General features: G+C 67.2%; 2 protein-coding genes across 3 annotated transcripts; both read left to right on the top strand.

The window, feature by feature from the left end:
• The first annotated feature begins 7,345 nt into the window (after window positions 1-7,345).
• RSPO4 (R-spondin 4) lies at window positions 7,346-13,756 on the top strand. The gene is made up of 5 exons (XM_068416388.1): window positions 7,346-7,424; window positions 10,209-10,397; window positions 10,593-10,736; window positions 10,822-11,007; window positions 13,683-13,756. The coding sequence occupies exons 1-5, from the start codon at window positions 7,346-7,348 to the stop codon at window positions 13,754-13,756; spliced, it is 672 nt and encodes a 223-aa protein (XP_068272489.1).
• A 2,069-nt stretch (window positions 13,757-15,825) lies between these two features.
• On the top strand, window positions 15,826-23,985 carry ANGPT4 (angiopoietin 4). 2 transcript variants are annotated; one of them, XM_068416117.1, is made up of 9 exons: window positions 15,826-16,436; window positions 19,802-19,957; window positions 20,143-20,264; window positions 20,607-20,839; window positions 21,160-21,275; window positions 21,696-21,797; window positions 21,869-22,035; window positions 22,684-22,814; window positions 22,904-23,985. In XM_068416117.1, exons 1-9 carry the CDS (start codon window positions 16,131-16,133, stop codon window positions 23,062-23,064), a joined length of 1,494 nt encoding a protein of 497 aa, XP_068272218.1. In that variant the 5' UTR covers window positions 15,826-16,130; the 3' UTR covers window positions 23,065-23,985. The 2 variants fall into 2 exon arrangements, with proteins under 2 accessions (XP_068272218.1, XP_068272219.1); XM_068416118.1 differs by lacking the exon at window positions 21,696-21,797.
• Window positions 23,986-25,852: the final 1,867 nt, after the last annotated feature.

The raw sequence follows: 25,852 nt of genomic DNA, 5'->3' as shown, positions 1-25,852 counted from the left end.
TTCCTCCCGCTCCTTTTGGGGCTGATGGCGAAGCTGAACCTCGCCCGTGTGCTGCCCGCAACCCAACGGCGTCTTAAACAGCTCAGACTTTGTCTTTATTCCAGCTCCTGAAAATTCAATTTGTTAGCGGCATAAACAGGATATAAAAGGTTGGAAAAAAAGAAAGAAAAAGGAGAAGGGAACGTTTTTGTCCATGGCTTTGCCCGCAATGGAGGAAGCGACCTGTGGGACCCCATCCCCTGGCACTCCTAATGGCAAACAGACCCCGGGGACCGCTCCTGACCCGCGGGGGTTTGTTAACACAAAGGTCTGCCCTTGGTCATTTCTGCTCTTTCCTTCTTTCTTTTTCCATGGTGTTCTCTGAAATTCACGTGGGTTTATGGCGCTCTTTGACGACAGCCACAAACGGGGCTGCCAGGTGGTAATAATTTCCCTGGATGTCGGCTCAGTGCAATTATCACTCTATTTTCACTTCAGAAATATTAAAATTTGTGTCCCTCCTGTTATTAATTCTGAGAAAAACCTGAGAGCTGGCACAGGGAGGTTGAATTTTAAGCAAACTGGCTTAAAACTGAGCTCTGGCGTGGAGCCACGCCGTCACCGCCTTCGGCAGCAGAGTCCCAGCCGGCGACGGTGACACCGACACCGGGCGATGGTGACACCGACACTGGGTGATGGTGACACCGACACTGAGCAATGCTGACACTGACACCGGGTGATGGTGACACCAACACTGGGTGATGGTGACACCAACACCGGGCGATGGTGACACCGACACTGGGCAATGGTGACACTGACACTGAGCAATGCTGACACTGACACCGGGTGATGGTGACACCAACACTGGGTGATGGTGACACCAACACCGGGCGATGGTGACACCGACACTGGGCAATGGTGACACTGACACTGAGCAATGCTGACACTGACACCAGGCGATGGTGAGACTGACACTGGGCAATGGTGACACCAACACTGGGTGATGGTGACACCAACACTGGGTGATGGTGACACCGACACCGGGCTCTCAGCCCTGGCACGTGCTGGGGCGCAGGCACAGCCGCACACCCATCGCTCGCCTTCCCTGTGGGCACCCAGATGGGCACCCCACTTGCCTCTGCGTGCCCAGGGCACTGCCAGCCTCTGCACCGCATCCCATCACCAGTGCCACGAGCGAGGCCAGCCCGGCAAGGGCGAGCGATGGCCACAGGCGCCAGAGCCACGAGTACAGCGGCCGCCTCCGCAGCCCTCCCCGCGCTCCGCGGCTGCCAGGGGACGTTTCCCCACCCAGGAGCAGGAGCGTGCCCAAAGCCTTTGTCTTCTCCTGGATTCCAGCGGCGAGAGTCATCCACCAGTCGGAGGATTCACCCTCCTGGGGAATTACGTGCAGGAGGGAACCGTGGAGTCACATTAAAACGATTTGCAAAAGGACGGGACTTCTGAGCGCTGCCTCACGTGGAGCCAGGAACATCCATCTGACTGACGCTTCCATCTGTCTTTCTGAATAGTTTCCTTAAATAGAGCAAATATTAAAAGAAATTCAACTGGAATTTGGCATAAATGGTTCTTAGGAGAAGAGAAGAGGGCCAGCTACTAAAATACCGCTGGCTTGCTCCCTTCCAGTAACAAACACTTAAATTTTCACTGCTAGGAAAGCCAGAGGCAGCCGATAGCTGGGCGACGAGGATGCCCCGTGGGCGCTGATGCTTCGGCTGTGCCGGGAGAGCGGTGCCAGCTGTGCCCGGGCACGGTGGCAGCACCCATCTCCCCTGGGGCATCCCGGTTCCCGAGCAGTAAATAACCTGCAGAAATGCTGCATTTTCGGTTCCTCGAGGTCCTCCCCTGCCTTTTGTTTTCGGTTTCACCTCCCGCGGGCTCTTCCCGGGAACTCTGCGGAGCTGCGGAGCAGGAAGTTGGTCTACGGCCACGTTCAACGTCGGGGACTTCTCACCGTTGTGTTTGCTTTTGTTTTGTCCTGCCAGCTCAGCTGCTCCTCGGCGGACACGTAGAGCTGGCAGAGCTGCCGTGGCACACGTGGGATGGGGACGGATGTCGGCTGAGAGGACGGCGCTCGGTGTCGGGGGGGACGCTGGGGCTGGGGGGGGTTTCTGCAGAGACCCTGCCCCGACGCCCACCCGCTGCTGGGGAGGAGTTGAATAAAACCTTCAACAACCCCCAATCCTCACGGCCATCTCCTCCTTTCACCTTCTCCGGTGAACACCAAGGTCTAAGCGTGACGGTTCACGCAGCGAGGGAGAGCATCCTCCCTCCTCCCACAGCTCGCCCCGTTCCACCATCCCCATCTCCCGGCTACCTGTGAGCGCTGCCCAAACCCCACGTCTGCCCGAGAAATCACAGAATCACAGAATCAATGAGGTTGGAAGAGCCCTCTGGGATCATCGAGTCCAACCATTGCCCTGACACCACCATGGCAACTAGACCAGGGCACTAAGAGCCATGTCCAGGCTTTTCTTAAACACATCCAGAGATGGTGACTCCACCACCTCCCTGGGCAGCCCCTTCCAATGGCTAATGACCCTTGCATGAGAAGAAATGCTTCTTAATGTCCAACCTGACCCTCCCCTGGCGAAGCTTGAGGCTGTGTCCTCTTGTCCTAGTGCTGGTTGCCTGGGAGAAGAGGCCGACTCCCACTGCTCTACACCCTCCCTTCAGGTAGTTGTAGACTGCACTAAGGTCACCTCTGAGCCTCCTCTTCTCCAGGCTAAACACCCCCAGCTCCCTCAGCCGTTCCTCATAGGTCAGACCCTCCAGACCCTTCCCCAGCTTGGTCGCCCTCCTCTGCACTCGCTCCAACACCTCAACATCTCTCTTGAATTGCGGGGCCCACAACTGGACACAGGATTCGAGGTGCGGCCTCACCAGTGCCGAGTACAGAGGGACGATCACTTCCCTAGTCCTGCTGGCCACACTATTCCTGATAGAGGCCAGGATGCCATTGGCCTTCTTGGCCACCTGGGCACACTACTGGCTCACCCCAGGGCTCTTTCTAACCACTCTTCCCCTGACCTGTAGCGCTGCATGGGGTTGTTGTGGCCCAAGTGTAAGACCCAACACTTGTTCACTAAACCCCAGCTCAGCCAGAACCACCAGCCCCGTTACAGCAGACGAGCCCCAGCGCCGGGGCGATGCCCTCCCCGCAGCCCGCCGGTGCCGGCCGGTGCCGAGCCCGTCCCACGTAGCTGCCGCGGTGCTCGCCCCGCTCCGGCAGCTGGACGGAAATTGGAAGGCGACGCTGACATGTGTCAACAATAACCAGCGAACAAGCGCCGGCGGCGGCGGCTGTCCCCACCACCTCGAGGAGCCTGGCCACTCTTGGCTGAAATCACGACAAATTGCGGCTGGGAAGCAGGAGTATTGTTTCAATTAATTCCTTTATATAAAGTCAAGCCATTTAATATATTCTGCCTCAAAGGGGCTCAGCTAAAGAGATAAAATAAACACTGGAAATCTGCTCCGCTGGCACAGACGAGGAATTCGGTTTCGACACCAAACCTTCCCTCCCACCTCGCCGCTCGCCTTCCCCGTCCTCCTCCCATCTCCCTCCTCCTCCTCCCGCTGCCCCTCGGCCTTCGGCGCCGCTCGACACCAATTCCATCTTCGGGATTTGCTTCTGTTTTGGCAGCCGGAGTGCCCGGAGGCTGCGCAGCCGCACCGGCGCCGGGGCCGAGCCGGAGGAGCCGCCTGGCCGGAGGGGAGCAGGAGCTCTGGTGCTCGCTTCGTGATGAAGGGTTTGATTTAAGGCAAACCTTAAACCTCTCTGGGTGCCACAACCCGCTGAGAGGAGCGGGACCGGCGGGCGGACAGACCAAGGACCAGCTGGAGTGTGGCAGGAGGAGAGCGTGCCGCGAGCGTGCCGGGAGCGTGCCGCGGGCTGCTCCACGTGCTCGGCTGACGCCAGAGATGAAGTCAGCCGCCCTCACGCCGTGCTCCCCGCCGGGGAGAGCCAACGGCATCGCGGCAACACACGGGGCCTCACCGGCTCCGTGTGCCGGCACGGGCTGCCCGCAGGCTGGAGCTGCCTCCCACCGGCTCCGGCCACGCTGCTTCCCATCAGGTGGCCCAGGTGGTCCCAACGTGCCGGCACAGGGAGCACCCGGCCGCAGGAGATCCCCGGTTTGGCCTCTCCCATCAGGTTTCCCTGAGCTCTGGGCTCGGCGTCCACCAGAGCGCGGCCCACGGGCAGTGTCACCTCCGGGGACCCGCGTGGTGGTGGCCGTGCCGTGGGGTGGGGATGCCCGGCGAGGGCCGCGGCGTGAGGTGGAGCCGGCGTTTCGTAAGCGCGGGGGAAAGGGCCTCTGCCGAGCTGGCGCGGGGAGCGGCTGCGACTTTCCATTCCTGTGGGAAGTGGGCTGCCACCGTCCAAGCATCTGGGCTCGGTATGATCAGAGACAAATGCCAAACATTTTTCTTCCTTATCCACTACCATCCGCTCAAACCCTGCCCTGATCAAACCCACATTCATCCCCCGGGATGCCCGAGGGCCCCCGCTCGGGAGCAGATCTCCCTCCCGGCCCTCGCCGCCGCGGGAAGCTCATGGCACCTCGAGCCCTGCCTCGGCCGGGGGGTCCTCTGCCCCCCTGCCCCCTGCTGCCAGCCAGCTCCAGCCAGTGCATTTTCGCTTTGCTGCCTTGGCCAGGAGCATCCCTGTGCCGGTATCCCTGTGCTGGCATCCCTGTGCCGGTATCCCTGTGCCCGTATCTGCACCAGTATCCCTGTGCCGGCATCCCTGTGCCGGCATCCCTCTGCTGGCATCCCTGTGCTGGCATCCTTTGTGCCAGTATCCCTGTGCCAGCATCCCTGCCTGACCTGTGACCCCGGCAGGACCAAGCCATCCCCCCAGGAGCCCTGGGCACCCCAAAACCAGCCCCTGGGTGGTGCCATGGGTGCGTGCCCCCGGGCGCCGGCCGTGCCGGGAAGCAGGCGGTGCTGCCTTGGAGGGTCACCAAGATTTTTCCAAAGATGAAAGCGTGCTCGAGTGTCAAACAAACTTTCCGAATTATCTTTCTGGACACTTTCTCCCTGGCGCTTTGGAAGGCGGAGGAGGAACATTTTATTCCCTCTGCGCTGGCGTGGAGCGGGGCTGCGTGAGGGAGCCGGGAGCTGCCAGCGGCGCCCGCGGGCTCAGCCCCGCTTCTCCCCGGCATCACCCCTGAGTCACCCCGGCCCCGCCAGCCAGGCACCCCCCGAAACCCCTCCCGGCACCGCAGAGGGGTCACAGGCCCTGATTAATCAGCAGACAGCACATCCTCCCTTCCCACTGCAATTTTCAGAGGAATAGTCATAAATAGCGAAATCCAGGCAAACGAGAGGATTTCTCTGCTCCCTCGGGGACACCCGGCACCCTCCGGCAGGGACCTGGCACCGGCAGCGCCGCTGGCCTTGGCAAAGCCTCCACGCCACAAGGCTGCCGCAAGCCCTGCCAGGGTGCCAGCCCAGCCGGGTCCCCCCGGCCGTGCCCATCCATCATCCGCAGCCGCCTGCAGCCGTGGTTCGGAGATACTCCGGTATCCCCAACACCATCCCCATCCCCATCCTCTTCTCAGCCCCTGTGCCGGGATGGCACCGCCGTGCCCGTGCCCACACGGGCCCCCCCAGCCCGCACAGCTCCGTGATGGGGCCGCCGTGTTGTTTATGGAGAGCGAGGCTGAGCCAGATGCTGAAAACCTGCATTTTATGGGTAATTTTTCAATTTATTTCATATTGGCATTAGGAAAAAAAACCCTAAACCAACCGTTTTTACTCCTGGTTTCCTATGGCGAGGCCCAAGGGGTCTGAAAATGCTCCTTTGTTGTCTGAATCGTTAACTCTGGGAATGAAAGGCCGCGGTGCCGGATGGGAGCGGCGGGGAGAGACGTTCAGGGGGTCCCAACCTCCGTGGGGCGAGCGGGCCCGCAGCGCGCTGGCAGGGCCACCTGGGCACAGCTCCAGAAACGCTGGCTTTTCCCCCAAAAGACAGGAGCCAGTTCTTGGCCCTTATATTTCCCTGTGCCCCGCAGCCAGCTGGGGTGTGGGATGGGTCAGCATCTGTCCTGGGGGTGCTCAGGGGGTGGCGGGGTCCTGTGTGCCCAAGAAGCCCCTTTCTGTGCCCTCTCCAGGGCGAGGAGAGGGGCACAACGTGCTGGTTGGCACTTGCTGTTGTCGGGGCTGTCTCTGGTGGCCACTGGTCCCAGAGCCCTGGTCGGGGAGGTCACCAGGCTGCTCCAGGGCATGGCTCCTGGCACAGGCTACGATGGTGTGAGCACATGGAGCTCCCACCCCGCAGCCCTGGCACCCACGGCTCACCTGTGGGTACCCGGCGAGGGAGGTTTAGCAGTCAAGCTCCTTCCCCCTCCTGTCCTGCACCCCCCTCCGGGCACACCGAGGGCCCCTGGGGTGTGTTTTGGGGAGCACTGAGTGGGGCAAGGGGTGTGGGTGGCTGGGGGGGAGCCGGGAGCAGCTCAGCTCAGCTCAGCTCAGCGTGGCATGGCTCGGCTCGGCTCAGCTCGGCTGGGCTCAGCTCAGCTCCCACCGCTCGGAAAATCAGAGTCAGCTGCAATCCTGGGGACAGCGAGGGCAGATCCGCAGCCGCCGCCGGAGCTACCGGGGACCCACCGCGGCTCTGGGCGGGCCGGGGGGCTCAGCCCTGGGGTGGGGGGCTCAGCCCTGGGGGGGGGCTCAGCCCTGGGGTGGGGGGCTCAGCCCTGGGGGCGGGGCTCAGCCCTGGGGGGGGGCTCAGCCCTGGGGGGGCTGCCAGGGCCGGGAGCGGGGGGCTGAGCCTTGGGGTGGGGGGGGGTTGGCTCAGGCAGCGTCACCCCTCTGGCTCCACCTCTCCCCCCCCCCCCCAAATGGCAGGGGGCTCCGGCGTGACCCCGGCGCTGGGATGGCAGCGGGACAGTCGCACCGCGGCGGGACAGCGGGACGGTTCCCAGCCGAGGTGGCGGCTGGAGCGCTCCGGCAGGGGGGACTCCAGCCAATTCGTTTGCGAGTCGCTTTGTTGCTGCTGGGGAAATTTTTTTTATTATTATTATTATTATTATTTTGCAGGGGGGGGGTGGTGAGGAGAGGGGGCTGGCACCGGCTATAAAGGCAGAGCTCCCCGGAGCTGCCGGCACTTCCCTGCCACCATGAGCACCCCCCTGGCCTGACAGCCCCCGCGTCCCCGGGGCTCATGGCACCTTGAAGGGGGGCTGCGGGGCTGCGGGGCTGCGGCAGTGCCCGGGGGATGGTGTGAGCCTCTCTCCCTGCTCCCCCCCACCGCCCCTCGCCCGGCTCTGGCAGCAGACGAGCCCCCAGCAGCCGCTTGGATGATTTGATTCCTTCCCTGCCCGCAATCACTCCTGCCCAGATGCGGTGGATAATACTCATGGTGCTGTTATTCATCGGCTCCGTGGAAATGCTCACGCAGAACCGGCGGAAGAAGCAAGGTACGGTGCTCATCCCGCTCGGGTCCCGCGGGGGCTGCCCTCCCCTGCCAGCCCTGGCGCTGCCCGAGGTGTGGCACGGGGCTGGCAGGAGCCGGGCATGAGCATCCTCCCAACTCGTTGGGCACCGGCTGCGGTCCCCGCATGGGCTGGCCGTGGGGTGCACAGAGGAGGCAAAGCCCCACGGCATTGCCTGCCCCACGCCAGCCCTGCCCTCGGGGCTGGCAGGGGACTGGGGGGACGCAGGCTGGCATGGGGACAGGCTGCACAAGCCCAGGAGAGCCGGGCACAGCGGGGATGGTGCAGGATGGGCTGGTGTCCCAGCATTTCCCTTCTCTGCTTCATGCATTAAGTGCGCGGGGAGTGAGACGTCCTGGAGGGATGCTCAGAGCCGCTGCGGGCACCGCCTGGCCCCTGCCCCATCCTTCCCCGAGCAGAGGCACCAGCTCGGTGCCAGGGCAAGGGCAGGGTGTGTGCCGGGGCTGTGCCGAGGCAGGGGCAACCCTCCGTTGGGCACCGGCTCGTGTGCCCTCGCCAGGCAGTGCTGGGCAGTGCCAGCCGGCTGCAGGGGCTGATGCTCAGCCCTGTGCCAGGAGTGGCTTGGTTTTGTGTGCCAGGGTAGGGACAGGACTCGGTGGGACCCGGGCACTCGGGGCTGGGGGCTGGAGCTTTCCTGGCAGCTGTTGCACGTTAAAGACACGCAGAGGCAGCGGGTGCGTGGGCTCGTGCGGGTGGCCAGGCGGGCTGCCAAAATGCCCCTGACTGGGGACAGCCTGGCACCGAGAGGGGCTCAGGGTGCCACGGGGCCGGTGCTCCGGCTGCCGGCGTTCCCTGCAGAGCCACCCAGTGCTACGGGATGCGCGGGGACACCCAGGGGTCTGCCCACAGCTCCCTGCCCCAAACACGTGTTGTATCTCCTGGTACAACCAGCGCAGAAGGGTGAGCGTGGTCCTCGAGGGCCGGGAGCCCAGAGGGATGCTGCGGCACCCCACAGCCACCCCACTGCTGCCAGGAGCTGCCCCTGGCCATGCAGCCCAGTGCCCACGAGCCTCCCAGTGCCCACGGAGCCCACGGCAGCCGAGCTGGGCTCAGGGTGGGTGATGACGCACTGGTGCCCAGCACAGCCCAGGCAGGGAGCGCCTGTCTGGGCACCCCGGTACCCCATGGGCACCCTGGTACCCTGTGTGCCGCCTGCCCGGTGCCCATCCCAGCTCGGCCCTGCGCCCCGGGTCTGCCACAGCCGCTGGGCAGGGGGAGGCGAACCCACCCGGTGACCCTGGTTTCCCCAGTCCCACGGTTTTGGCGTGAGCCACGTCCCGTTGTGCGGCACAGCCCTCTGCCAGCTCCATGGTGGGTCCCCGGCATCGCTCCCGGTGGCACAGGCACGTGCCACGCCGGTGGCCCCAAAGCTCATGGGGCAGAGGAGCGTGATCCATCCGAGCCGTCCCCCAGCTCCGCACCACGGGGCTGTTTTTAAAGCCGGTGACAGGAACGGTCCCCACCTTCCCTGCCCCAGACGAGGGCTGGGGGGAGAGCGGCGAGAAAAAAACCATCATCAAAAAGAATGAGGGAAGGGCGAGAGGCTCGTAAATCCCCGGGTCTCCAGGGAAGCCGCCCCAGCTGCAGCCGGGAACGCGAATGTTGTCAGCGTTTGGTAAACATGGAACAGAGACCATAACAACTTAATGGATCCAAGGTGCCTCGTTAGCGCGCTCCAGGCAGACGCAGCCCTAACAAAGGCTCCCGGCCGTGCCGTGCCGTGCCGTGCTGTGCCATGCCGCCGTCCCGAGCCATGCGCCCTGGCAAGGGGACCAGGATGAGCCAGCTGTGTGGCACCGCTGCTCCGGGCACCAGCACAGGGGGCTGCGCGGTGTCGCCTGCCAGCATCTCCCCCGGCTTCCCCAGCTCCCCACCGCTGCTTCCCCCAGCCCCTCTGCCCCCGCCGCCATGGGGCCCTCGTGCTGTCGGCTCCTGGGATCGCAGAGGATCAGGGCCAGGGATGGCTCCCGGGGCTGAATCCTGCCCCTGTGCCAGGCAGCACCCAGCGCTGCGGCTCAGGGGGGCCAGAGCTGCTCCAGGGCTTGGAGCCAGGGGTCTGCGCCAGCCCCTGCGTGTCCCAGCTGCTGGCTCTGGGCTCTGCCCAGGCCAGCCGCCTCCTCAGGCCCTCACTGTGGGCAAAAACACATCTTAATGCTCCAAGAGCTGCTGGCAGATGGAGCTGGGCCCTGAGCACGCGGCCCCGGTGCTGCTGGCACTGCCAGGGACGCTCGTGGGACCCTGCGCTTCAGGGCACAGCGGTGGCATCAGCCTCCTGCATGCAGGAGCTGGGTGGCCCCATACGGAGATGCCCAGCCAGCCTGGGGGTGCGAAAGGCACCGGGCACGGGCAGCCCCCAGCGCTCGGGGCTCAGCTGCCCCGCTCCCGAAGTCCCCCTGTGCCAGGAGCACCTCTCCAGGCTGCTTTTCCCGGGGCGCAGGGAGCCGGCTCGGGGGGGAGCAGTGGTCGGTGGGGTCTCCGCGGGCCCCGCCGGGGGCTGCAGGGTGGCGGGGGCTGCACCCCGTCCTGGTCCCTGGGAGCAGCGGGGAGCGGTGGCTGTGCCAGCCTGGGGGGAGCGGAGAGAGGTGGGGAGGTGTCTGCGGGGAGATGGGACAGCTCTGTCACCCCCGTGGGTCAGAGAGGGGCTGCCACCGGGCTGGGGACCTCCGCAGAGCCTCGGCCGTGCTGTGCCATGCGTCGCAGCCCTGGCACAGCCCTGGCACAGCCCGTCCCCGTCGTTTGTCCCCGCAGCCAGCACCGGCCTGCTGGAGAACTGCACGGGCTGCGTCCTGTGCTCCGAGGACAACGGCTGCATCACCTGCCACCACCGCCTCTTCCTGCTCATCTGGAGGGACGGCATCCGCCAGTACGGGGTGTGCATCCACACCTGCCCCCCCGGCTACTTCGGCGTGCGGGGGCTGGAGGTCAACAGATGCACAAGTACGTCCCGTGCCAGCCTCCCCCCACAGTGCCCCCCGCGTCCCCTCACCGCCCTGCGGGTCCCAGCGCCGTGGGCTTCCTCCCCTTTTCCCCCCACCCTGAGCTGCAGCCCAGACTCTGCGGGTTGGCAAAGGGCTTTGGGGTCCCTGGTGGGTGCCAGGGCTGCCCGGCTGAGCCCTCCCTCCCTCCTGGCAGAGTGCAGGTCGCCCAGCTGCGAGAGCTGCTTCAGCAGAGACTTCTGCATGAAGTGCAAGGACAAGTTTTACTTGCACAAGGGCCAGTGCTTTCGGCAGTGCCCCCCCAGCACCACGCCGCAGCCCGGCACCCGCGAGTGCCAAGGTAAGCAGCCCCCCGCACCCGGTGCCCCTGGGGACATGCCCGCTGCCACACGGTCACCCTCACCCTGCACCCCTTGTCCCCACAGAGACGTGCGAGCCGGGGCCCTGGGGCGAGTGGAGCGCCTGCACCCACGAGGGCCGGACCTGCGGCTGCAAGTGGGGTGTGGAGACGCGGGTACGGGAGGTGCCAGGGGCCGCCCGGGACGAGGGCACCGCCTGCCCCGCGCTGCTGGAGACCAGGAGGTGCCGCATGAGGAAGCACTGCCCGGGAGGTGAGCGCCCGCACCCCGGCCCCGGGGGGGCTGCGTGCCCTCCGGTGGGACCCCCAAGGGGTGCTGCGGGAGGGGGGCAGCGGCGGCAGCCCCGCAGTGCCCGCTGAGCCTGGCTGGCAGCTCCGGAGCGTTCGGGGGCTGGTGGCTGTGACCGGGCAGTTCTGGAGAAAGCCACCGCCTGAGGCACATGTGCTGAGCAGCCCCAGCGCTGGCGCTGGCCACGGGGACCCCTGGGGCAGCACGTCGGGCTGGCTGCTCCCACCCGGCTGTCCCCGGGACCGGCCGGCGTCCCCTGCCACCGCCGCGCTGGGACGGGCGCTGACGTGAGCCACCGCAGCGGGACGGGGCTGCCCAGCTCCGGCTCCCGTCCCGCCACGGCACGGCCGGGGCTTTGTGCCTCCCAGTTGGGAATAACGAGGGGTGAGACCCGTGGGGGGGGGGGTCTGCAAAAGCCTCCGAGCCCCCAAAACACTGTGGGTGCCCATGGAGGGCATCACCCAGGGGGTTTCTGATGGCCAAAGCTTTTGGAGACCCCTCCCCAGGGCAGGGTCCTCCTCCTTGGCAGATGTTTGCCCCTGCTCCCACGCCTCCTCCTGCTGAGGCAGCACCGTGTCCCCCAGCCCGGGGGGTCCCTGGCACGAGGGTCCCCATCACCTCTGGCAGTGCCCAGCCCCGGCGCGGGGTCCGGCCGGGCGGCGTGGGCGCAGGGCTGGCGATGGGAACCGGGAGGCGGCTGATGTCATTTTTTGGATGCAACCGGCTGGACCGAAGCTGTTCTAATAAATCTCCGCTTAATAACTGGCAGAAAGCGGGGGGGGGATCGCATGAGATACGGCTCTGTAGGGCCTGGACGGAGATCTGAGGCGGTGGCCCCGGGTTTGCGGTTCGCTGCGTGCCACGGGCCGGCACCGCCAGCGCGGCGGGGGCCAAGGGCGGCGCGGGGAAGGGGGAGAAAAAGGATGGGGAAAGGGGGGCACCAGCAGCAGCCGTGCGTGCTGGGGCCGGGGCCAGGCGGGCAGGAGAGCGGCTGCCTCTCAGCACCATCAATCATCGGAATATTTTCCCGCTGACAGCACGGAGGAGCTGATTCCCTTCCCCTTCGGGGCGCCAGGTGGCATCGATTTGGGGGGGGGGTTGTTCCCCTCCCCGCTGGGCTGCGCCGGCTCCGGACCTGGCGAGCTGGTGACAGTTTGATGTGGCGTGGGAGGACAGGCTGCTCCGGCACCGTGCCCGCGCCCAGCCCTGCCTGGCGCACGGCGGGGACCGCGGTGCCGGCGCTTCGGAGGTGCCCCGTCTCGTGGGGTGGCTGGGAAGGCAACGGCACCCTGGAAAAGCGCTTGGCCTCACAGCTTTTGCCTGGGCACCCGCTCCTGTGTGCCAGGAGCCCTGAGGCCATGGTGATGGGCTCGGGGAATGGCGGGGCTCCTCTCTCAAGGCTGCTATCTGGGATCGGCTCCGGAGAGAGAGGTCTGGCCCCAAGAAGGTGGAGGGAAATCCCTTCAGTGCCCCACGAGCAGCCCTGGTGCCCTGGAGAGGGCAGCCCCTCGTGCCCTGGCCACCAGCCCCCGGGCAGGTCCCCGCCACGGCAGAGCGGGCGTCTGCCCTCGCTCCCGGGCTCCTGCCCGCCCGGCTTATGGGATCCAGATGCTGGAGGAGGACGGCGAGTTCGCTTGATGCAGCCCAGACACCCCCAGCCCGGGCGAGCCGGGGAAGGCAGCAGGAGCCGGCCGTGCGAGGGGACATTTGTGCCACCACTTCTGAGCCATGCCCGGGCAACCGGAGGGGAGAAGCATCCGTGCTTGGCCGCGGCACAAACCCCCTCCCGCCGCTGTAAATCCGCCTGGTGCGTCTGCGGCGCTTGCCAGACGCGCGGGGTTCGTGCTGTGCCCGCTCCTCTGTGGGTGGCAACTGTCTGGGAGATCAGAGCCGAAAAACAGAGCTGGGCAGAGGGAGAGCCGGAGCCCTCGGGAAGGGTCGGTGACAGCAGCGCCAGGTCCCACCGTGCCACTGGATCCCACCATGTCACCAGCTTGGGGTTGGGAGAGGGTGTGGTGGTGGCCAGGGCAGAAGAGGAGGTGAAGGTGCCCGGTTTTTGGGCACCCCGGCATGGGCTCCCCTCCCCATCGGAGCCTGGCACACATCCTGCGCCCTGGTTTGGCATCTCGGCACTGACCCCTCGTCCAGCCACGCCAGGAGCCGGAGGGTGACGGCATCCCCAGGGACACCATCAGCACCCATCCCTGGGTTCACCCTGAGGGCACCCAGCTTCCCACAGCACCCAAACCCTCCGGGGGTCCCGTGCAAGCCCATGAGGGTGGGCAGCACCTTCCTACATCCCTCTGCAGAGGCGGGGCACAGCCTCGGGGTGTTGGTGCAGCCACCACCCTGCTCCAACACCCCTCTCCCTGCTCAGGGAGAAGCTGGGGTGTCTCCAGCTGCCCCCAGCCCATCCCTGCAGATTTTGGGGGTATCAGGATTTAGGGTCCGGCCATGGGAGCTGGGGGGGGGGGACAATGCATCGGTGTCACCCTGTCCACGCCGCCGCCCCCCCATAGACCCACGCTGCTGTTTGGTGACCTCGAGAGCGCTCTGGGGTCCGTCCCCCAAATCGGGAGGAGGGTCCTGCTGCCCGGCCGACGAGCGAGCCCCTCCTTTTCTCCTTTTTCTTTTTCCAGAGAAAACCGAACCCAAAAATAAAGGCAAAAAGCGGCCGAAGAAGCCCAAGACAGAACCGCACGCGGGGACTTAGCGGCACCGGCGTGGGAACCGGGGCGGCGCGGCAGGGCCGGTTGGGCGCTCTCCGTGCCCCGACCATGTCGCCCCTGTTTTTTCCATCCACAAAAAAAAAAAACAACCAAATTGCACAATTTTCTCCCCCCTCTCTCCCCTCCTCCCATTTTCTTTTAAGACAATTTATGGCCTGTAAAACATTTCCTTTTTTTTTTTCAGAAAATCTAATTTGCAGTGTCCAAAGCGATGCCCTGGGGCACGGGGAGGGGGGAACTCCTTTTTTTTCCCTATTTTTCCCTGCTCAGTCCCTTCCCTCGCTCCAGACGGGTGGGATGGGGCTGGTTTCGGGGTCGGACCCCGCTGATGAAGGTGATGCCTGTCTGGGTACCAGCGCTGGGGGATGCCGCGTCCCCGCGCTGTCCTGGTTGCACAGGGGTGCTGGATGTGGTCCCCCATCCTCAGCCACTGGCACAGGCTGGGGACCCTGCTGGGGACCCAGTGCTCAGCATCCCCCCCCGGCACAACCGTGGGCCAAATCCTGCTGTCCTCAGGCTCACAGAAGGGCTGGAGCAGCGTCTGTCCCCAGCTGATGTGGGTGCAGGGATTTGGGGTGACTCTGGCCGTATTTGGTCCAGGACAGGGGGGCAAATCCTGCAACTGCTGCTGCCAGAGCGAGCCCGGGCAGGGGATGCTGCTGCCTCCTGCATCCCCCAGCCAGGACGTGGGAGCAGCCACTGCAGCCCCCTCCAAAATGTCCCCTGGGGCAAGACCCGGGGTGCTGAGCCTGGGGTGCCCAAGCGTGTCCCCAGGCTGCTGCCCCGTGGGTACCCCGGGCTCAGCTCCGCGCCGGGCAGCACCGAGGGGCTCATCCAGCCACCCCACAGCAGCTCCGGTGCGTCCCTCGGGGGGAAGGAGCCCCCCACTCGCTGGGCAGCGCTGCAGCCTGTGCCCCCCCCAGCTGCTCTGGCATCCCCGGCCATCCCACGGTGACCAGGATGGCAGCAGGGTCCCTTCCCTGGTCCCATGGCTGTGGGAGCAGCCTGGCATGTGGGGACACATGCCCCCCACCGTGCTGGGAGAAAATCCCCCTCGCCTGAGATGCGTGGGCACCCCCCTGCCCGGGGACACCCGCTCCCCTGTGCCAGCCTGGCTGACCCCTCCTAGGGGACCCAGCCCAGATCTGATCCAGCACCAAGGCTGGCAGCCACGGTGACCCCCGGCCACCGGCACACAGTTGTCCCAGCCCCCAGTGGACCCCCAGCCCGGGAGCTGGGCACCCCAAACCCCGCGCACACCAAACCCTGGGCACTCCGAACCCTGGGCACCCCAAACCCTGGGCACCCCAAACCCTGGGCTCCCCAAACTCTGGGCACCCCAAACCCTGAGCACCCCAAACCCTGGGCACCCCAAACCCTGGGCATCCCGAACCCTGCACACCCCAAACCCTGGGCACCCCAGACCCTGGGCATACCAAACCCTGGGCATCCCGAACCCTGCACACCCCAAACCCTGGGCACCCCAGACCCTGGGCATACCAAACCCTGGGCATCCCGAACCCTGCACACCCCAAACCCTGCGCACCCCAAACCCTGGGCTCCCCAAACCCTGGGCACCCCAAACCCTGGGCTCTCCAAACACTGGGCACCCCAAACCCTGCGCACCCCAAACCCTGGGCACTCCAAACCCGGCACACCCCAAACCCTGCGCACCCCAAACCCTGGGCACCCCAAACCCTGCACACCCTGAACCCTGGGCACTCCAAACCCTGGGCACCCCAAATCCTGCGCAGGGTCTGGCTCTTGCCAAGCCCCGCCTGGGACACGGCCCCCATCCCGGCCCCCATCCCGGCCCCCATCCCGGTCCCCACGGGCTCGTCCCGTGGCCGGAGCAGCCAAATCCCGTCCCGGCTCCCTCCTGCGTTATAAATAGCCGGGACGCGGGGCGGGGGTGTCCGGGGGGGCGGCGGGTCCCTGCGGGTGCTCATGGGGGGCTACTCACTGGGTGCCGGGGCTGGAGGGTGGGAGGGCTGGGTGCTGGGTGCTGGGTGCTGCCCACCCCGGGAGGTGCAATGAGCTGCGCTGAGACCGGCCGGGGGGGTGTAGCCGGGGGGGGGAACGGGGACTGCGAGACATTTATAGATCACGTGTGAAACTTGATCTGCCCGCAGTGGGCTCCGAGGCGAGCGAAAAGATACAAGTATTGTTTTTAAACAGATTTTTTCCTTTGTTTTTCTTTTTTTTTCCCCCCTCTCGCCGGACGATAAAAGGGCCAAAGCGGCCGGAGCCGGCGCAGAGGGAGGAGATGCCCATATCACAGCGTTTGGCCCCATCGGCGAGCGCCCGCTGACCCGTCCTGGCACAGGGCACCCCGGTGCCACCGGGACCCCCCGCACCATGCGGCCGCTGGCCCTCGTGGCCTTGGCGTGTGCCACGCTGGTGGTGTGCGGTGCCGGAGCCCAGCGGCGGGCACCGGAGGGGGGTGGTCGCCGGCGGTACCACCGGGTGCAGCACGGCCACTGCAGCTACACCTTCGTGCTGCCCGAGGCCGACCCGGTGCCCTGCCCGCCCGCCCCCGCCGCCCCCGGCCCCGGTAACGCGCCGCTGCAGCGGGACGCGCCGGCTGGCACCGCGCACGGGGCTGCCCAGCGCCTGCGGCACCTCGAGAGGGTCCTGGAGAACAGCACCCAGTGGCTGATGAAGGTAGGGTGAGGGGTGGGGGGGAGGCAAATGGGTGGGGGTCCGCGTCCAGCACCCAAGCGTGCAGCTCCTGGGCACCCCCACGAGCGGGAGGGTGCAGGGTGGGGGGTGGCGGGGTGCCACAGCAGAAGGGCTGCATGCCCATGGGGTGCCCCCACCCCGGCTCACCCCATCCCACCGCCCACGGCAGGAAGCAGCGTTTCCTCGGCGAGGCCCCGCGGGTGCCGTCACAGCCCCCATCTGCCTGCGTCACACCGGGAAGAGCTCGTCCCAGGGGACCCCTCCCCGGGGGGCCACAAACCCCACACCCCCGGGAGCCAGCAGCACCGGTACCCTGGGTGCCCGCGCTGATGAGAGGGTGAGCCCGGCCACAGACCTGGGGGGCACCCGGCTGGTGGCAGCGCATCTCCATCGCTGCGGGACCTGCTGGGTCTGCTGTGCGGGCACAGCCCTGGGGTCCCTGTCCTGGGTCTCTGTGCCCTGGGGTCTCTGTGCCCTGGGGTCCCTGTCCTGGGGTCCCTGTGCTGGGTCCCTGTCCTGGGGTCCCTGCGCCCTGAGGTCCCTGCCTTGGGGTCCCTGTGCCCTGGCATCCCTGTGCTCTTGGTGTCCCCGTGTCCTGGGGTCCCTGCCTTGGGGTCTCTGTGCCCTGAGGTCCCTGTGCCCTGGGTGCCCAGGCCAGCTCTGAGCTTCTCTTGGGGCGAGGGCAGCCTTTGGGCATGGCTGAGGAAGGTGGTGGGCCAGGGGGGGTCCCACCGCAGGTGCACATGGCAGTGCCCTGGCACACGCAGCCGCAGGCAAAGTGGGGCTGCACATGTGGGCAGCTGTGGGCAGCAGTGCCCCACACTGCAGCCCCGAGGAGCAGGAGGCAGTGGGGGGCACCGGGTGGCTGGTACCCCATCCATCCCATCCCACCCCATCCCATCCCATCCATCCCATCCCACCCCATCCCACAGCACGGCCCCTCCGCCAAAGGCAGCTCGTAGCCCGTTTTTTCCTCGCTGTCCCTCGCCTTTCCTAATTTAACCCGAGCTGCCCAGGGAGGCTTGTTTTGGGCGAGCTCCAGGCCTGAACAAACAACCCGGGGCTCGAAGGAGGCATCGGGTTCGGGGACAGATCGTAAACATCGTCGCATCCCTGTTTGCTCTGCCCTGGCCCGGGCAGACCCCCCCGGCACCCGCAGGGCTCCCCAGGCCCCCCCAGCCCCCAGCTCCCCCCAGGGACCCCACTGGCAGCACCAGGGTGCCAAGCCACGCTCCCCACCCAGCCACGTGCAACCCCCAGCCATGGCCAGGGGGGACAGGGACATGGTGAGGACCCGGTGCACAGGGACACGTGGCTTCTGCTTGCCGTCCCCACGGCTGTTCCCATCTTGGGAGGAATTAATTTTAGTTCAATAACAAACAGCTCTGGGGCACGGGGGCTGGTGCTGCTCACCCTGGCATGGGTGCAGGGGTGCGGGCAGTGGGTGGGGGGCTTTGCCTCCACCTCTGGCCCAGGGACCCCCCAGCTGGTGCTTGCAGGATGCTTAGAAGTGCCGGGGCAGGCTGGGGACGGGGACAGGGGAGGGATGCGGCTGCAAGAAGGCAGCACAGGCTCATCCAGCCGTGGGCAATGGGTGCCCAGCACAGGGACAGCGGGTGGCCGGGGTTCCTCCTGCTCCAGGGCGGCGTTTTGGGGTGACTGGCAGCGCCATTGTCCCCCCTCCCCAGCCACTCTGCCCTTCTTAGGGAGGAATGAGGCTGGTGGGGCCCCTCTGAGGTGAGCCCGGTTCACCCTGGCACCCGTGGGGCGAAGGGAGGGCGATCGCAGCTCCTAGCCCTCCTGTCCCACTCGGGTCCCCCGTGCCACCCAGGGCCGCTGTGCCCCCCTCCAGCCCCGGGGAGCTGCCAGGGCCGGGAGCTGGGGCTATCGCTGCGATTGCTCTCAGCCCTCCCCGTGCCAGCCTGACCTTTTCCACGGGTATGTGCTGCCCTCGGGCTCCGAGATATGTTTATTTTTAAATGAAAAAAAAAAAAGCAGCAGCAAGATTGCGAGGGAGGAAAGGCCTCCCCGAGCCTGTGAAGCAACAAGATTAACGACGTGGGTACAGGGAAACTCTCCAGCAATCACTCAGCTCAGGGAAATGCTTTCCAGACGCAGCTCCCCGACCTCTCCCCGCGAGGGAAAATCCCCGGGGCAGCGCCAGCCGGGGTGCCCGGCCCTGGCACCCTCCGTGGGTGCTGGCGGTGGGGTGATGGCTTCGCCGCTGCTGGGGCTGGAGAGGAGGGGACGGGGCCCCGCTGCTGCCGGTGAGGTTTCATTGTGAGCAAACAAGTGCAGAGCGGAGCCCTGCGCCCTGGCCCCGCTCCCGTGCCCGTCACCCCAGCACCGCTGCCTGCCCACCGTGCCAGCCGGGACAGCGCCGTGCCACCCAGGACAGTGCTGTGCCACCCGGGACAGTGCTGTGCCACCCGGGACATTGCCGTGCCACCCGGGACAGCGCCGTGCCACCCGGGACAGCACCGTGCTGCCCAGCAGTGTCGTGCCACCCGGGACAGCGCCGTGCCACCCAGCACGGTGCCATGTCACCCTGGCCGGTCCCACCCGGTCCAGAGACCCGCGGGATGCACGAGGATGTGCTGGGAGATCGGGCAGGGAGCAGGACCCGGGGGATGGTGGGATCTGTGGGGTGGAGGGAGCCCGGCAGCCCCGTCCCCTCTCGCTCCCGGGGGCTGCCCGGCGCGGGGCCCCTTTCCCAGCGTGGGCGGCAGCGCGACCCTTTCCGCTCCCCGCGGCCCCCGCCGAGGGACCGTGCCCCCGGCGAGGCCATCGCCCCGAGGAGGGGCCGAGTGGGAACCTCGTGGCGGGGCGGCCAGAAATAGCAAAGCCTTTGGGAAAGGCGGCTGCCCCCGGGCTGGGAAAGCGGAAGCGAATCTCAGCTGCGTCCGCAGCCGCCTGCTCCCCAGCCCCCAGCGCCACACACCCACCTTCCCCGGCCCACGGTGCCCCCCGACCCGCCGTGTCCCCAGCCCTGGGAAACTGATGGCTGGGGGCTGGCAGCTGATGCCAACCGCTCCCTGCTCGGCACAGGCCCCCCAGATGGGCAGCAGCCCCGTCTTGCCAGCAGAGCTGGGCACACACAAGCCCGTGCCAGGTCCTGGCATGAGGAAAGCGGCTGGCACTGCAGCCCGGGTACCTTGGCAGCTGGTGCTGCCCCATGGCAGAGCAGCCTCCGGGCACCTCTCTCCGTCCTCCTGATAAGCTTCGAAGGGCCGTGAGGTGGGTCATGCCCACCAGGGATGTGCCTGGCGCCTGTGCCAGCCAGGGTGCCGAGGGAGGACCCGACGAGCTCCCCGGGTGACCCACCGCGTGCCCGCTCCCCTCCGCAGCTGGAGAGCTACATCCAGACGAGCATGAGGCCGGAGCTGGCGCGGCTGCGGCACAGGGCGGCGCAGAACCAGACCGCCACCGTGCTGGAGATCGGCAGCACCCTCCTCAACCGCAGCGCCCAGCAGAGCCGCAAGCTCACCGACGTGGAGGCCCAGGTACGGGGTGGCTGGGGTGCGTGGCACACGTGTCCCCACCACCACACAGTCTCCCTATTGCGATGCCCCGTGGTTGCACGCACCGGTGTGCGGCGGCACCGGGGTTGTGTGCCCGGAGCCGCGAGCCCGGTGACACCGGGGACGTGGCGTGGCCGCGGCTGCTCACACCGACGCTCCCGGGGCAGGTGCTGAACCAGACGTCACGCATCGAGGCGCAGCTGCAGGAGAACTCCCTGTCCACCACCAAGCTGGAGAAGCAGCTGCTGCTGCAGACCAACGAGATCCACAAGCTGCACAACAGGAACAAGTAGGGGCTGGGGTGGCTCAGGGACCCCCCCTGGCACCCAGAGCCCAGCGGAAGGCTGGTGGCTCCTGCCCCAGGAATGTGGCTGCACTTTGGGGGGCTTGAACCCCTCCAGGGGCTGGCTGGGGTCCCAGCACAGCCCCAGCGCTGCCCCTTGGGTTGGGCTCCCCTTAGCTAAGCACAGCCCAGAGGTGCCAGGCGGGGGGCGATTAATTGGGCACGGCGGAGGACGGGGACAGCTTTGGGTCCCCACAGACGTGCCGGGGCACCGCAGCCGGGGCTGGGTCCTCTCTGCTGCCCACTGCCCTGGCACAGCCCCCCGTCACCGCTGCCTGCCCCTCGCAGCGTCCTGGAGGTGCGGGTGCTGGAGATGGAGGCGAAGCACGAGGCGGAGGCGGCGGGGGCCCGCTCGGAGAAGGAGAAGCTGCGGCGGCTGGTGAGCCGGCAGAGCGGGGCCATCGAGGAGCTGGAGAAGTCGCTGCTGGCCGCCAGCGCCAACGCCAGCCTGCTCCAGCGCCAGCAGCTCCGGCTCCTCGAGTCGGTGCAGAGCCTGGTGCGCCTGGTCAGCCAGGGCCGAGGTGAGCCGGGGCGCGGGCAGGGTGCGGGCAGGGTGTGGGCAGCGGGCGAGCTCCTCGCCCCCTTCCCGTGGAGGTGTGGGGTCCCCGTGCTCAGCTCGGGTGTGGGTGACTTTGCCCCAAAAACCAGCCCTGGGGAGGGTCCATGTCCCCACTCTGTCCCCCGGCTCGGGCTGGCGGTGGCCCTGGTGCACTCCAGGGAGACGATGCGGGCGAAAGAAAAATAATCCGTGGGCACAAAAGCATCCGAAGGGAGGGGGAAGAGCCACAAAGGCAGGTGGGACCGTGGGGCCGCTGCCATCTCACCGTGCCCTCTGCCACAGCCCCGCTGCCTGGGCACGAGCAGCTCTTCCAGGACTGCGCCGAGGCGCGCCGGGCCGGCATCCGTGCCAGCGGCGTCTACACCCTCCACATCGCCAACCTCAGCGAGCCCAAAAAGGTGAGCGCAGCCCGAGAGGGCTCCCACCGTGGCACCCCAGGGTGCTGCTGGCCCTGGGCCCCCCCCAGCACACCAGCCCCACACCACAGCAGGTGTCCCTGCAGGTTGGGCACGTCCCAACCCCTCATGCCAGGGAAGTGCCCCCACCCCATGTGGCCACAGGGGCTGAGGTGCCTCGGGGGGTGAAGGTGGGGGGGGATAAAATGTATTTTAAGGGCACCCCCACAGCCCACCTGTGAGCACCCCTGCCCACGGCCACCAAAGGAGGAGAGACCCCCCCCAGCCAGGCACTGGGCACACTCGCCAGCCCCTTGGCAAGCTCTAGCCCCCATGCAGCACCCGTGCTGAGCTGCCCAGCCCCGGGGGGGGGACACACACGTACCCCGAGCCCCGCAGCCCGTCCCGCTGTCCCCGCTGCAGGCGTACTGCGACATGGAGACGGACCGCGGGGGCTGGACCGTCATCCAGCTCCGCACCAACGGCAGCCTCAGCTTCCAGAGGGGCTGGAGGGAGTACAAGCAGGTCTGCACCCACCCGGGGGCGGGGACGGGACCCCCAGCACCCCGCGCTCACCTGCCCCGCTGCTCCCGCAGGGTTTTGGGGACGCGGCGGGCGAGCACTGGCTGGGTAACGAGGCCGTGCACCTCCTGACGAGCCAGGCGCCCTACGCCCTGCGCGTCGAGCTGCGGGACTGGGAGGGCGGCCAGGTCTATGCCCACTACGGGAAATTCCAGCTGGGGAGCGAGCGGCAGCGGTACAGGTAGGAGAGAGGCACGGCGGGGGCGGCCGCCCAGCCCTCCCCGTCTCCGGTGGTCCCCGAGCCCCTCCGGGCAGCGGTGGCCACGGGCGAGGGCTGGCTGCGGTGCCCCGGGGAGGTGCATGGCCCTGGGGGTGCTGGATCACACGGGGCTTCGCTGGGATTTCCTGGCTCGGTAGAGTGCCAGGGGGACATTGCTGTGCCACCCGCTCCTCCTCCCCAGCGATGGGGGTCCCAGACCCCCCAGGACCCCCCCCAAAGCCCCTCCGAGACGCAGCGGGGGCTTTGCCTTTTCTGTGTGTTTTCGGGCATTGCAAAGCCCCCACTGAGGGACTGGGGGAGCTGGAGGGGATGGGGGTCCCCAGAGGGGGTGGGGGTCCCCGTGCCACAAACGGAGTGCGAGGGGCTGGTGCTGTCCCCCCTGCCCGGCTGTGGCCATGGGGACCCCCAGGACAAGCCCCCCCAGACCCCGGCCAAGCTGGAGCTGCGGGAGCTCTGCCTGCATCCCCCCGCGCCAGCCCTGGCATCCCACGGCTCTGACCCCCCTGAGCAGGGCTGAGGAGCTTTGGGACTCCCCAGCAGCAGCCAGCTGGCACTGAGGGCGGCTGTGCCATGCCGTGCCATGCTGTGCCATGCCGTGCCGGGCGGCAGGCTGTCACTGCAGGAGTACAGCGGCACGGCCGGGCAGCAGAGCGGCATGGCACCGCAGGGCACCCGCTTCAGCACCCGCGACGCTGACAACGACAACTGCCTCTGCAAGTGCGCCCAGATGCTGTCGGGAGGTGAGCGGAGCGGGGGACACCCATGGGTGCCCACCCAGGACGGGTGCCCACCGGCGATGCCACCCTCCTGCCCTGCTCTCTCCTCACAGGCTGGTGGTTCGACGCCTGCGGCCTCTCCAACCTCAACGGCATCTACTACCCGGCGCGGCACAACATCCGCAAGCTCAATGGCATCCGCTGGCACCACTTCCAGGGGCCCAGCTACTCCCTGAAGGGCACCCGCATGCTCATCCGACCCGCCACCTTCTAGCACCGGCAGCTGGCACAGCACCGCGACCGCTGCCAGCCTGGCACGGTGGGGAGGGGGCCAGGGGGGCTGCAGAGGGGACAGCGGGGGGACCCGGAGCCCTCCTGCCCGCTGCAGGGAAACTTTGCCCTCAATTATTATTTTTCCCAGTTTATCCCACCCTCCAGACCCCTGTGCATCGCAGGGGGAGGCTGGGCCACCTCCTTCCCACAGTGATGGGGGTCCCAGACCCCCCCAGGACCCCCCTCCAAAGCCCCCTCTGAGGCGCAGCGGGGTCTTTGCCTTTTCAGAGTGTTTTTGGGCATTGCAAAGCCCCCGCTGTGGGACTGGGGGAGCTGGAGGGGGTGGGGGTCCCCAGAGGGAGTGGGGGTCCCCAAAGGGGGTGGGGGTCCCCGTGCCACAAACGGCCCCCATGAGTGCGAGGGGCCGGTGCTGTCCCACCTGCCCGGGTGGGGCCATGCAGGGCGACATGGGCCGTCCCCTCCCGTGTGCATGGCACAGGCACTGCTCCTCACAGGATGGGGCCAGGTGTCTCCAGCCCCCCGGGTGGGTGGGAGGAGCAGGGGGAGTCTTTGGGGACCCCCAGGCTGGGGTGGCTGGTGGCCCCGTGACTGTAGGCGCTTGCCATGGGGCGGTGGGAAGGGTCCTGGGGTGGGTCTGAGCTGGGGCAGGGGAAGGAGGGAGGGAGATGGGGGTGCCAAGGAGCAGAGGCACCGCTGCCACCCAACCCCAGCCCCTGCCACAGCTCCCGGGGGACAGGGCCAGGACCCCAGCGTGGGGTGAGGGACCTGGGGATGGTGGGACCCGCTGGCAGGGTGCTGGCACTGGCACTGGCACCAGCGAGGAGGCTCCCGGCGCCCCGCGCTCCACGCCGTCCCGAGGCATCCGCTAATTAACCGTGATTAAAGCACGTGACGTAGTTGGCGCTGGCTCATCAGCAGGGTAATTAAAAAATGAAAAACACGGGGCGGGGGGGGTGGCACCCACCAGCCTCACCCCGCTCCCAGCCAGAGGCACCCCAGGCACCAACCGTCCCGGTGCGGCCGCGGGCCTCGGCCACCCCGGCTGGCACAGCACGGCACGGCACGGCTGCACCTGGGTGGGGGGCTGTGTGCCAGGCGGGGGGGTGGGTCTGGGCCCCCAGACTGGGGTGCTGCCAGTTTCCTCTCCCAGTTCCCGCCTGCAGCTCCTGCCTGCACATGGGGCACCCGTGGGGACCCCGGCACAGGGGGGGAGGGCGGTGGGCACCCCACGTGCCATCATCAGGGATCCCCTGGGCGTGCGCTTCCTCCCCAGCCCGCGCCATCAGCCTGACTCACGGGCCAGACGCTGTCCCCATGTCCTGCTCCCCGTGTCCTGCTCACCAGGGCACCCAGACCTGCCTGTCCCCCCGGATCCCGCACCCTGGGCAGCGGCTCTGGGTGGCCGTGCATGGCGCAGGAGCTGGGCTGGGTGGGGGGAATCCTTCATCCCTGTGAGGGCTTTTTTGGGGACCCCAAGTCCTGGGTGGAAGCCCCCGTCAGGGGGAGCCCCAGGGGCTGAGCCGGGGGAAGCGCTGGTTGGGGTGGGACAGGGTGGCAGCAGCTCTGGCCCCTTCAAAAATGAGACCTGCTGCCCCGGGGTGGGCGCTGGACCTTGTATGGCTCCTTGGGCACAGGCACTGGTGGCTTTGGTGGCACCTTCCCCAGCAGCCACCCGCCCACGTGGGGAATGCCAGGGGACCTCACCGGCGCGGGCAGCGCCCGCGGTGCCGCACGAGGCTGCCGAGGGGGGAACACCCGGGCGCTTTTCATCTTCAAAGCGCTCCCTGCACCGACTTGTATCCTCGCGCCCGCCTGGGAGGTCTCCGCTATCGCCACCCCCATCTCGCAGCCCCCGAGGAGCCAGGGCTCGGCCAAGCTTGGCGGGGCTTTGCCAGCTGTAAGCTTGGCATGGCGCTGGCTGCGGCACGGAGGGGGATCTGCCAGCTGGGGGTCTGCTGGGACCTGCTGGACCCAGCTGCTGGGTGCTGCAGCATGGCACCCATCGCTCCCACTGGCACCCATCGCTCCCACCAGCACCCGTCTGCTCGGCACCGCCAACCCCTGTTGAGCCATGGGCACCCCGAGGGTCCCTGCCCCATCCTGGCCTCCACCGCCTCGAGGCAGCACCCACAGAGCCTCCAAAGCACAGAGATTTAATAAAACCGTCTGTGTTATTATAATTATTATTATTATTAATTTTTGCACATATCAAACATCAGGAAAAACAGTAGAGATGAGGAAGAAACCACCGTAACCGTCATCTTCATAAATAAGAGGGCGCAGCGTGCCCGGAGCTGTGCGCCCGCTGGCACCCAGGAGGGGACACGAGCGCTCACAGTCACACACAGCCCTGCTTGGGGGGGGGTTGCCCCCCTGCAGGGCACCCCGCCTCCCCCAGACCCCCAGCGTTACCACAGGGGCTGCCAGGACACGGCCCCCACCCCGGGCAGTGCCACCACCTTGGTGGGGGCTGCAGGGGGGCAGCTCCTTCCCTGTGTCCCTGCTCCGTGCAGGGGGGGACCAGCCCCTTACCCCCCACCCATGGGTGCTGGCGAGGAGCACGGCAGTGCAGGCGTGCTGACCGCACACGGGGCGAGGGGAGGGTGTTGGGGACCAGCCGCACACCCCGGGGACACGTGTGTCCTCTGCCCTCCCGCGGGCTCACAGGGACCTGGCGCGGGGTGTGCCGGAGCCAGAGCCAGCGGGAAGGATGCCCGGCCACCACCCCAGGCTCTGCCAGCACCAGGGTCCTGTCACCACCGAGAGGT

This window comes from Nyctibius grandis, chromosome 19 (assembly GCF_013368605.1).
Source record: "Nyctibius grandis isolate bNycGra1 chromosome 19, bNycGra1.pri, whole genome shotgun sequence".
Taxonomy (NCBI): Eukaryota; Metazoa; Chordata; class Aves; order Nyctibiiformes; family Nyctibiidae; genus Nyctibius; species Nyctibius grandis.
This window is presented reverse-complemented; position numbering and strand designations above follow the sequence as displayed.

Bases quoted from the DNA above. Each gene is read 5' to 3' on its own strand.
- RSPO4 (XM_068416388.1), top strand. From the start codon at position 7,346: ATGCGGTGGATAATACTCATGGTGCTGTTATTCATCGGCTCCGTGGAA. The intron at 7,425-10,208 runs GTACGGTGCTCA...TTGTCCCCGCAG, and splicing joins GAACCGGCGGAAGAAGCAAG to CCAGCACCGGCCTGCTGGAG. The intron at 11,008-13,682 runs GTGAGCGCCCGC...TTCTTTTTCCAG, and splicing joins GAGGAAGCACTGCCCGGGAG to AGAAAACCGAACCCAAAAAT.
- ANGPT4 (XM_068416117.1), top strand. From the start codon at position 16,131: ATGCGGCCGCTGGCCCTCGTGGCCTTGGCGTGTGCCACGCTGGTGGTG. The intron at 20,265-20,606 runs GTAGGGGCTGGG...TGCCCCTCGCAG, and splicing joins AAGCTGCACAACAGGAACAA to CGTCCTGGAGGTGCGGGTGC. The intron at 20,840-21,159 runs GTGAGCCGGGGC...CCTCTGCCACAG, and splicing joins CCTGGTCAGCCAGGGCCGAG to CCCCGCTGCCTGGGCACGAG.